The sequence below is a fragment of the Coturnix japonica genome, chromosome 2, assembly GCF_001577835.2.
Source record: "Coturnix japonica isolate 7356 chromosome 2, Coturnix japonica 2.1, whole genome shotgun sequence".
NCBI classification, from domain to species: Eukaryota; Metazoa; Chordata; class Aves; order Galliformes; family Phasianidae; genus Coturnix; species Coturnix japonica.
The window spans coordinates 44121899-44133638 of NC_029517.1; the positions used below are offsets into that span (position 1 = coordinate 44121899).

General features: G+C 49.5%; 1 protein-coding gene across 1 annotated transcript; it reads right to left on the reverse strand.

The window, feature by feature from the left end:
• Positions 1 to 4610: 4610 nt before the first annotated feature.
• IRX1 (iroquois homeobox 1) lies at positions 4611 to 9855 on the reverse strand. The gene is made up of 4 exons (XM_015854286.2): positions 9541 to 9855; positions 6199 to 7213; positions 5487 to 5553; positions 4611 to 5065 (listed from the first exon to the last, which is right to left on the reverse strand). Exons 1-4 carry the CDS (start codon positions 9802 to 9804, stop codon positions 5008 to 5010), a joined length of 1404 nt encoding a protein of 467 aa, XP_015709772.1. The 5' UTR covers positions 9805 to 9855; the 3' UTR covers positions 4611 to 5007.
• Between the last annotated feature and the right edge of the window lie 1885 nt (positions 9856 to 11740).

An 11740-nucleotide genomic window follows, 5' to 3' on the forward strand; every position in this document is an offset into this window, starting at 1 on the left:
GCAAAAACAGATAAAAGATGTGGGTTTTTTCCACTTTTTTTTTTCTTTTTTTTTTTTCTTTTTAACAAACACTTATGCATGTATTCTCTCCATATACACAAAAGAGAAGCCAAAACTAATATTAATAATGGTGACAGGACTCAAGTAAATTAATTCCACACAGAAGTACATTGTTTAGTTTTAAGAGCTCATATTTTCTGAGTCTTAAATTTTGAATACCTATTTCTGTGGGGTTCTCAGTCTCCTGGTACTTCCAGAGACTCCTGCCCACATGGCCAGTTTTATGGGCAAGCTATGAACGAAACTGCATGGTGGCACCACACAATTGGGAACACCAACCTCGCCAGGAGTCATTTATGTTACTTTTCACTGGCAAACATGTCACGCAGGCCATGTTTATTACATGTTCCACTGTTTTACTTGATTTGTTAGTCTCAGGTAAAATTTACTGCTGAAACGTAAAACTTTGCAGCTCTAAACCTGGAATTGGGCCTCACATGCCTCCTCGCCAGGTCCCCATGGCCGCTCCTGGTGGGGACAGGGAATGTGGCCTGGCATGCCTGTGTCCACCTGGCATTCCATGCAGGGACACCAGGATGTGCTCAGGCCATTTTGGGCCATGATGACTTTATTCAGGGAGGACAGTAAAGTGGCACAGAATCATAGAATCAGTAAGGTTGTAAAATATCTCTAAGATCACTTGATCCATGTTAGCCCACCCCCACCATGCCCATTAACCATGCCCCTTAGTGCCACATCTACACATATATTGAGCACCTCCAAGGGCAGTGACTCCACCACCTCCCTGGGCAGTCCATTCCAATGCCAGTGACTCACCACACTTTCAGAGAATATTTTTTTCCCAGTATCCAACTTGAGGGGGCATAAATGGGCCTAGTAGCTCCCCTCTGATCTCAGCATTGCAAGTGGGATGGTGGGAAGGCAAGTGGTTCAAAATGTGAGATTTGAGAGTGAAATCATAGGGTGGCTCCATCCCCAAAGTCTGGCCAGTGAAGAGGGGGACCATGCAAGGCACTTGGAGGTTCATGTTCAGACAATCCCTTTTCAAAGCACTCGTTAGTTCTCTCCCGGTGATGTCTGAGTGCCTGCAGCCTTTCCAGCATGTCTCTGCCAGCTCCTTTACACCTTGCCTTTTAAGGACATTTGGGAATTAAAAAATAAAAATACCGATATATAAATATATAGAGAGAACAAGACTAGAACTAAAGTCTCTCTTTTAACGCCTTATCCCCCGAGACGCAGAGGGGACCCGACCTCCAGGTCCTGGCCCTGACCACTTCGGGAAAGCCCTGCCCCTTCCCCAGGCCTGTAGGAGCCCACCGAATCTGGCCCGCCCTGTGCCCCGAGAACGGGAGGCTGTCTAACACCGGGCAACGGCACAGAGCCATTTTCTCCTCTCCACCGCCTCCCCGCCCCCTCGGCTTCGCACTCTTTGTAATAGTCTCATCCGCAAGGACGATTGAAACTTTATAGTGCATGATTCATAGAGAGGGTCTACACTCGGAGCCGCGGTGCATATTACATTAATCAGTGTCAGGCCACTAAAACAGAGATATGAATATGAATTCTCCATATTGCAGGGGAGATAAATGTGCTTCTGAATAATTGATCGGCGCCCATGAAAAGGGGGGAAGGGGCGGGGGGGCAGGAAAACACAGTGAAACTTATCGGGCGATCTAACGATGAGGACTCGGCTCGGCCCGGCTCGGAGCGGCGTGAGGCTTCGTCCGAGACCCCACGGGCCCGGGCAGCCGCACCACGGAGCGTTTCCACGGGAGCGCCTTGCGGTTGTCGGCAGCAGCTCCGTGTCCCCGGGGCTGCTCGAATTTCGGAGCGAGCACGTCAAAAACTCGACGAAAGCAACAAAAGGGATGACAGGAACCGTGAACGATAACGATCTGAGGGCTTAGGCACACGCACACTGCTAATTTTCTTTCCCTTTCTCCAGGTTGGTTGTTTTTTTGTTTTGTTTTTGGTATTTTTTTTCCTCCTAGTTAAAAATAGACTTCTTTTCAAAATAAAATCGAAAAAGAATAAGAAATGAGGCACGTATACCAACGAGCACGTTCCCTAACTATGTCTGTGTGACAAAGCTAAATCCCGGTAAAGCTCCCGTTTGCTTTCAGCGTGTTCTGGCAGCTGCTAATTGCAGTTTGCTGAACTCGGGATTCTATCAACTTTTCGGCGTTGTTTCCTCGCAGATGTCTGTCGTTCTTCTGCTAAGGCGAAATGACGAATAACAGCAAGAAAGCCAGCGTGTTTTCACTGGCGGAGGATGGAGGATTGTGCAAACGTATGAAAAATGCCTTCTGCCGCCCGTTTAAATAGCGAGAAAATGTATCCTGGCGCTTGGTGCTTGTTCTAAAAGAAGTATTACCCATCCAATTCCTATTGACTTTGTGATCAGATTCGGCCCCGTCATGGCGGGGAAAGGAATAAAAAAAAAAAAAAAAAGGAAAAAAAGGAAGTAGAACCGAGGACCAATTTACTCTTATCAGCTCGACGCATTCCCAATTAAGGCAATTCGTTTAGCTTAAGCTCTCCCTTTATTATTCTCCCAACCCCGTGGTATTCGCTGGTGTGCGGCTGCCAGGGCGGATCTCGATGAAAGTGGAAAATATGACCGAAAAACTACAAATTATTTTCCTGCCAAGGTGACGTCAACGATCATTCCTCGAGTCGCTCACATGACGCGAGAAAGCCGAAAAACGCGGATCCCTCCCCCCCCCCGGATCCCCCTCTCGTTTTCAACCGGGCCGCGGGGCCGCCCGGGCGCACACCTGCGGAGGGGCAGAGCCGGGGGCTGCGCTAAACCGGGGGCACCGCGGCCGCCCCGCACCGGGCGAGGGGACACCGCCGCCCGAAGCCCACAGAGGGCGCTGCGAACCCGCCCAAAATCCGAAGGCCGGAGCTCGGCCCCTCGCGGTAACACCCGGCGTGCACCCACCAAGTCCTTTCTTACGTTAATGTGCCGCGAAGGAATCGCCTCTCCTCTCCCCTCAAGCCAATTTGGCACCTCCGTGTTTGCTCGGCCTCACAGAGAGCCACGGTGTGCTCTTTCGTTTCGCCCTCCGGACGGAAGGTGCCCGTCGAGGGCTCTAAAGGGGCCCGATCCCATCCGCGGCTCTGGGCCGGGGTTGGGGAAGGGCTCCAGGGAGACGCGGGGGCTGCTCTGTAAATAATAGGAAAGAGAGAGCGCTTCGGTCACGTTCACACCAGTACGGATCCGACGCGTGTTTCAGAGTTACGGACGTAAAATCTGTTTTTCTTTTCTTCATATTTATTTATTTATTTTAAGGCATCTTCTCTCTTCCTTCTCCCACTGTAAGCCTCGTTATTGCTGTTTGCTTAAAACTGCACTCTGTTATTTTGTTGGTACCGTTACCACCTTAAAAGCTACCTGTGATTTAGGGCAAACAGGTCTCGTACAGAAAGCGAAGCAGCTGACGCTGTGCTGTCAAACGGGACCTCCGCAGAACGACAGCGCTGAGCATCTCAGCCCTCTCCGTACAAATCCCTCTGCTCTATGCCCCTATCTGTGTGGAAAACGCGATAGCAGAAGTCCACCGCTTTGCCGACAGATCCCGCAGTGATAGCTCACCAACACCCGTCCGTACTTGCGAGGGCTGGGAAGCTAAATCGAGATCGATATTCAGATCTCCGAGACGAATTTTATTAATGCTTTATTCGACAATCTCATCTTGTTTCCGACAAGCCCTGGTTTGAGGTTGGTTCGGTTGGGTTAGGGCGTCACCACATTATTTCTTAATGACTTTCCCAGCTGCTTCTTTCCATTTTCCACCATCAACAACCATCTGGTATCTTATTAGCACCTCAATGCTCATTTAGTGTTCTCATTTAGAAGGGAAAAGAAAGAAGGAAACACTCAAAATATTACACATTTTAACGGACCGGCCTTGGAAGATTAATGCCTTTATAAACCGATAGATTGTCTCAGCCTCTTTTTAACCGACAGATCGGAATCCGAGAACTTTCTTCTAGGAAGTGCCAGAGCTGCCACTTCTCTGTGCTACGATTGTGCTTCATCTCGCAGGGAAAGATCTTTCACCATCACATTTCCTCTGTATTTATGTAATGAGTAAATCGTTACAAATTATGCCCTAATCTATTATTTTACGGCTTCGATCAGAATCTGTGCTGCAGCACTAAAGCTCTTCATCCAGTACAGAAAAGGGTCTGGACAGCAAAGTTTTATATGTAGGGAACTGTGAGAAGCCTTCTCCCTTTCATTTTCAAGAACGTGTTTTACAGTATAAGTGGAAGCAGGGTCCATTTATATCCAAAAAAAATGGATAGTGTGGAACACGCCCGATTCGTCATAATGGACAAAACAACTAAATTGACTACTCAGGGGTCAGCTTTACTCTGCTTAGATTTACGTGGGTGAAAAAGGAACTTGCAGTTTGATGTGTATAGGATAGTTGGGGGGGGGGGGGGGGTCCTACCAACAGATGGGACTTGGCATACTGAGTTTCAGCTACCCGAAGGCAAAATGTCACGAGTTTTAAGAAAGCAAGTTATAAATGTTTGACTAGATTTGTAATATATTTTCAAGAATACATACCTGAAAGAGCTCATAATTTCATTTAGTTTATTAGACAAAAATATATGATTTAGACAAGTTTTGCTGACGCGCTATTTACAATCTGAAATCACTCTATATACAGAAAAAAACACAAACACGTGGGGAACATTTACCAAACAAATAATCCAAGAATGGTTAGAATAACACGATCTGAAATGGTACAATGAAGGAGGGGATCCATCTACAGAACTGTTTAATCTCCTTTATGGATTTGCACCACCTTATTGCAAAAAAGAGATGGATGAGGGTCGTTTATATAGTTTCCTTTTTTTTTTTCTTTCTTTTTTTTTTCTTTTCTTTTTTTTTTCCCCTTTTTCTTTTGTTTTCCTGTCCTTAAGACCAGTCTCTGTTATATTTTGTTTTTTCAGCAAACCATTTAATCAAGCGGAAGGGAGAGCTGTTAAAATTCTCGGTGTTCCCTCTTGCTGAGGCAAAGAGCTGCAAGGGGAGTGGAGGGGGGGGAAGGGGAAAGGGAGGAAAGAAAAAAATAAAAAAAGACGTAATAATCTTTCAGTAAAAATAATTCAATAAAAATAATAATAAAAATTTTTTTCCTATAACCACCTGTCTATTTGCTATAGCATCCTTCTGTTAGTTAACTGAACAGAAATCTTTCTCATTAGTGTCATTAACATGAGCTCTTTTGAGGTCTGTTAAGTTCCAGAAAAGTTACAGGCTGGCTAATGTACAATTGTAATTTAGCCTGACTTTGAAAAGATTACAGCAACTTCTCTGCTGCTCTTGTTCTCTGTATGTATTATTCTGGCGCTGATTAGGTGCTATAATTAGTCTTTATTATTCAAACGCTCTGTTTCGCATAAGTAACATTCCTGCAGTGAAAACAAACAAACAAACTCACTTGTCACGGACAGGCTGGAAGGGTGATTTGAGTGGCTGAGGTGGGGAATCGGTTCTTGGGACATTTTCTGGAAGGAGAAAGAAAACAAAACACACACACACAATAAAAATAGGAGAACCGGTTGAGCATCAAACTAATAAACATCAGCATAGTGTGCAGAAAATCAGTACAGTGTGCAGGGTGCACCTCCCTCTGCCCCCCTTGTTCAGACACGTGTAGGTGTGTGCATGCAACACAGGTACACAGGTGTGCCCAATTAATTTCAATATTTAAGGAGCATGCAAGCTTTTTTTGCCACATTTTGGACTATCACGGATAAGTCATTGGCATGACTTGGAGATGAGGGTCAGGAAGGACCCTCATCATGTGCACTGATGGTCTGTAATGTCCCTTTCAACAGATGCCTTTCTGTGATTCTAAGATTCTGTGAGGGAGGGAAGGAAAGCAAAGCTTAAAGAATATGTTTGGCAGCACTGTTCTGGCATTCTTAAGTTGTCTGATGGACATGCAGGGTGAGAATGTAATAGCCCACATGAAATAGGCTTAATGCATACCATCTATGTGCTGCAGGAAAAATTGAACGCTAGGCTAAACCCTCTGCAAGGCTGTTAAAGCAATCAGTTGCACCAGGGCTGCCTCTTACTCTGTCCCTCAAGGAGAAGTTTGTGTGCGTGTGGTGGGGAAGAGGGGAGTTGGCTGCCAGGGGCATTACCTATGTGTTTGGGACTGGTCCTCTCTGAAGGCTTTTCACTGCTTAGGGCTCCCAGGGTGGCTGTTAAAACAGAAGGCTGCTGCTGGGCCTGGAGGTGGTGGTTGTGGTGAGTGGCATGGTGGTGATTTACTCCCAAAAACGACCTCACGTTTAGCAGGGAACTCTGTGTGAGGAAAGCTCCATTTGTCCAGTTGTGGAACTTGCCAATCTGGCATGTGTAGAGTCCATGGCTGGGGAGAAAGGCGGGATGCTGGATCTGTGGTGAAGTGTGGGTGACCTGGGCAGGGGGAGGTGGTGGGGGTGAAGATTTTAGGGCACCATCAGGGCTGGTCGCTGTCTCTGCCAAAGACCAGATCTTGGGTTTGCTGTGAGATGGCATCTGTAAATTGCTCTGTCCCCCAGGGCTGATGATTCTCGTGCTGTTGTCAGAGGCCTCCTTCACCATGGCCAGAGCATCTTTGGGTTTCAGCCCTTCAGATCCTGACAGTGCCAAATCCTTGTCTTTTTCCAAGCGCTCCTCTTCACTGCTTTGTCTCAGAAGCTCGGGCTTCTCCTCCTCTTCCTCATTGCTCTGTTCCCCATCGTTTTCATCAATTTTATCTATGTCTATGCTCTCCAGGTCTATCTCCTCATCATCTTCGGTCTTCTCAGGGTCCCCCTCATTATCACTGCCAAAAAGGTTGGCATCTTCTTGATCTTTACTCCTAGAGCCCCAGGTCACCTTGTTCTCCTTCTTGAGGCGGCGGCGGGCATTGGCAAACCAGGTGGAGACCTGGGTGAGGGTCATCTTGGTGATGATGGCCAGCATGATCTTTTCACCCTTGGTGGGGTAAGGGTTCTTGCGGTGTTCATTGAGCCAGGCCTTGAGGGTGCTGGTGCTCTCCCGGGTGGCATTTTTGGGTCTCCCCGGGTCCCCGTACTGGAACTGTCCGTAGGGATAATAGCCAGGGGCGGTGTGGGCTGCGAAGGTAGCAGGGTGGACACCCGGATTATCTTTCAGCTCGTACTGGGAGCCCTGCAACACATTCAGGCAAGCGGAGAGGAAAAAGCACATCAATTATCTCGTTAGCGTCTCTCCCAGACCTGAATAGGCTGCTCCGGGAGCCGGAACGCGCTTTGGAGCGGGGCACAGGGGCTTCACACTCCAAAACGGCCCTCCCCGCTCCGGGCTCCCCACGTTTGGGGCAGGCAGAAGGGTTCCCGAATGACCCCTGCCTCTTGCAGAGAAAGGAGAAGAGGGACCGAGCTGGGCTCTGTCAGACAGAAAGCGTATTTCCTCCGCAAGCCAAAGCGAACCGAACGATGGGAAGGCACTAAGTTCACATTCCACCACGACAATTTGCTGTGCTCTCCGAACGACCTTAGGAAGGGAAAGCAGGTAGCTCAGCACAGCTAACAGCTGATGCCCGCGCTCAGCTTTGGGTTTATACGCCAAGTATCCGGGGGCATATCACACACGCAGAGCATTCTCCTCTGGTCCCGGCTCTGCCTTTAAAAGGAGTTGGCGTGAGGGGCGGCCGGCGTGGCAATGCGCAACTTCAGCGCGGAGCCACTTCGGTGCGAGGGCTTTGCACACACAAATCTTCCCCCAACACACCCCAATGGTGCCCCGAGAATCTGGGGTGAAATATTAACTCCCAAGTGTTGGGAGAGCCCTACCTCCTCAATGAAAGGCGATCTTTGCAGTGCGGAAAATGCATATGCGGAGACTTTATCTCATAAGTTTTACTTTGATGTGAGCAGAGCAAACACCAACTGTTTACAAGCGTTTAGAGACGGTGATTTATTTGCAATCAATATTCTTTTTATCATCGGTAGTAAAACACAGCAAGTCACATTATCCCATCAGGTGTTTTGGTAAATACCATTTTATCTTTCTAGCGAGCTCATTAGGCCTCATTATGACCGCAAATTGCCCAGATATTAACTTCATATTTTAGCTCCGGATTTCCCAACTCTCGGTATTTTAGAATCGATTTTCAAATATCGCCACCACGGTGAATGACTGTAGTAAAACACCGGGATGCCTTTGCAAGTAGGAAAGGAAACTGTTGCTGAATATCTGACACTTACAGCCGTTTTCTTTCTCCCTCTCTCTCTCTCTTTTTGTTTTTGTTTCCACCACAATGTCGCTTTCTTCTGGTCCAGAACTACACAGGATGAACCTTACGAAATGGTGTCAGCCTTAAAAATGACCCCTTCAACAATGGCCGCAGAGAAACTGAGCTAACTTTGTCAAACATTTATAAATGAACTTGCATTTCAATTTCAGAGGCAAAGTGTACGCACGAAGCGAAGCCCGATGTAATTTTTACAATGTGTTACACAGAGGGCTTTCTGCACTCCCTTTATCCCGTTGTCTTTTGTTATTGTTGCTGAAATGATATTTTTTTTCCCCCGCAATCTCTGCTGGGAATTCTTTTGAGGGAGCCACTTGTAAATCACTCTCTGCCTCTGTGTCAACTTTTCGTGCATCTCCAAAATCAAGGTTAAAAATAAGAGGGGGACGCGTGCTGCTAACGCTGCCCTCGTAGGAAGTGTTTGCAGCACAGACTGATCTGCGTTCCGCCGCTGACCTCGTTCAACAGCGCATCTGACTGCCGACCTATACACCTATATGCACACACGTACTGAAGCCCCTCACCAGCCGTGCCTTGCATGCACCTCCAATCTTTCCCTTTTCGGAAGAGATCATAGAGGGGCACTGAGAGATAAAGTGCAGCCTCTGCGCACTGCCGTTGAGCAATCGACAGACACGGAGCAACGAAAACGCTTCAGTGACGCCGGAGAGGAATGGTTGTGAGTACAAAACGTTTCACTTTTTTTTTCCTCCTATCATATTCTAAAAGAGAGGGGAAAAAAAGAGGGGGAAAAAAAAATCCGGGGGCGATCGGGGGTCATTTACTTTAGGGTTAATGCCAGTACGCCTTTCTGCTCTGAGGCGGATAATGGGATGTGGATGCCCTCCTTCGCCGGATGCAAATTCGCCGTTATCGGCGGATGAAAAGTTGAAGGAACTGAGAGGACCGGGTCTGAGGCTTCGAAAAAAACGCTTAAAAATAAACGGACACCGCGGCTCCCTATTACGGCTTCCTAACGCACTTTGGCCTTTCGGGCGGAACCTGTTCAAGGATCCGCGGACAGAGAACGAGCAGTGAGGAAGCGGAGCGAGCCGAGTAGCCAGCCCCAGCGCTATCCACCCCCTGTCCGCAGCCGAGAAGCCGTGTCGCCGGGCCGATCGCACGGGCGCTGCACGGGCAAACTCGGCGGAGTTCCGCTTCCCCGTATCCCGCACGCACCCTTATCTCCCAGCCCGGTCCCAGCCCGGCGGAGCGCACTCACCATCTGCGAGAAGAGGCCGAGGTCGGCGGTGTAGGGCAGGAAGGCGCTGTAGTTGGGGGCGCTGTAGGGCCCCGCGTACATGCCCAGCACCGAGGTGACAGCGGCCGAACCGCTGCCCAGTTCGGCTCCCGCGGGCCGGCCCGAGGCGGCTGCGGCGGCGGCGGCGGCTGCGGCGGCGGCGGCCAGAACCCCGGGCCGCTCGCTGCCGTACACCGCCTGGCTGGCGCTGAGGTACTGCGGATAGCCCAGCTGGGGGAAGGACATCTCCGGCGCGGCGGCACTGGCGGCACTGGCGTCGGCGGCAGGAACGGCAGAAATATAGAAAAAAAAAAAAAAAAAAAAAAAAGGAGGCTGGGTGGTGGGGGAAGGTGAAGGAGGGGGGGAGAGAATTCTAAACAAAAAAAACAAAAAAAAAAAGAGGCAGAGAGAGAGAGATAAGAAGTGGGAGAGGAGCCTGTACAGCGGGAGGGAGCGACAAACCCGGGCTCTTTGATCTCTTTCTCTCTCTGTCTCTTCTCTCCTTTTTTTTTCTGTTTTTTTTTCTTTCCTCTCCCCCCCAACCCCCCCTCCTCTCTTTAGTGGAGTCGAGAGGACAGGAATCGAGCCGCTTATTTTCTTTTTTCGTTCTGATTTCTTTCTGTCAGAGAGATACTGCGCCCTAGGTGTGGAGGAGTGTAGCGGGATGCAGTGGGGTGTCTGTCCTCAAATCTCGGCTCTTCTGTGCTCCTAAATCCCTTAGATGTGATCTGATCAACAATTGAGCTCCAACTGATGTGTCTGCCCTTAGGTCCTAGGCTGATCTTTCAGATACAATTTGAAGTTGATGTTTTGATTGGCATCCACTTGAGCCGCAAGCGCCGCCCCGCGCCCCCCCGCGCCCCCCTCGGCGCAGCACGTGGTGCGCAGCTCAGCCCGGGCCACTTTCCTCCGTGTGTGAGTGCGTGTGCGTGCGTGTGTGTGTGTGAGTGTGTATGTGTGTCCGCGCAGCTGCCGTGCCGTGTGTGTATTTAATGTTTAGCAATGGGCTCCTTTCAGAAAAGCCCCCACTGCTGTATGACAACCTGTCTACACGATTTTACAGCTGTCCAACATTGGGGTTTTGCTGTTTCGCAGCCTCAGTGTGTCCCCTTTTAACAAAAACAACTGTGTTTCTGTTTTCTTTCATTCTTTCTTTCTTTTTCTTTTCTTTTCTTTTTTTTTTTCTTTTTTTCTTTTTTTTTCTTTTCCACCACCTTTAACATTGAGTCCCCCCTTGTCGTCGTCGCTGGACTCGGGAACAAATGAGATCGACCATGAGAGGAAAAGGGGCATTGCAGACCGGAGGATTGGAACAATTTACCGCCAGAAAAGAAATTATGTATATATATATATATATATAAAAGCAACAAAGCAGATAAATAAACAGATAAAGGGTGGCTGCCTCTAGCAACCCACCAACGCCACACCATAACTTTGCTGAAAGTCGAAAGGCTTCGAGCTGTACTTCACAGAAATCTTTAGTTGTAAAGAAAAAAAAAGGACGCTCAGTGATGCCCCTCTAATCCTAACCCCACCTCCCCCCCGCCGCTCCTCTCATGTTCCGCCGACCGACCCACACTCGGGGACAACTATCAGAGGCATTACGACAGTCCCCACTGTCTCGCTGAAAAATAAACCCGCAAACCAACTGCGGCGACGTGGGCGCGGAAGGCTCAGAGCACCCCCAGCCCTCAGCTCAAGGCGGGGGTGTCTGGAGGGCTCGGGGCTGTCCGAACTTCCAGAGCAAAGGAAGTGTTGGGCCGCGGGGGGAGGACCCAGAGGGCTGCTGCCTCCGTCGTCATTAGCGGCAGCGATCAGCAGCGGGGATGTGTTTTCCTTCTCTTCCCCCTATCCCCGCAGAGCCGGGTGGAAGGTGCAGCGGCAAACAAAGAACCCCTCGAGGAGGGACCGGGAAGCTCGGCCGCCCTGAAAGAAACGAGTTGTCATTGTGACTTGCCCCGTTGTTACGCCGACTTCCTCGACGTGGCCGGGCTCGCCCCTACCGCCGCCAATTTTTCAACCCTGGATGGGGAGCGCGGTCGCCCCGACCCTTTTAGCCCTAGAGGCGCTGCCCGGGGGAAGCCCGGCGGAACAGAACGGAGGGACGAGGGGCGGTTGTCCCCAGCCCGGGGGCTTAGCGCCTAGGGGGCCACACATCTCTTCCTTGAAGCACGGGGGGGGA

What these genes read in the sequence shown, in the direction of transcription:
- IRX1 (XM_015854286.2), bottom strand. Translation starts at nt 9,804, where the DNA reads ATGTCCTTCCCCCAGCTGGGCTATCCGCAGTACCTCAGCGCCAGCCAG. An exon ending in TCGGCCTCTTCTCGCAGATG is followed by an intron (nt 7,214 to 9,540) that starts GTGAGTGCGCTC and finishes AATGTGTTGCAG; the next exon opens with GGCTCCCAGTACGAGCTGAA. An exon ending in TTCCAGCCTGTCCGTGACAA is followed by an intron (nt 5,066 to 5,486) that starts GTGAGTTTGTTT and finishes CTCCCCTTGCAG; the next exon opens with CTCTTTGCCTCAGCAAGAGG.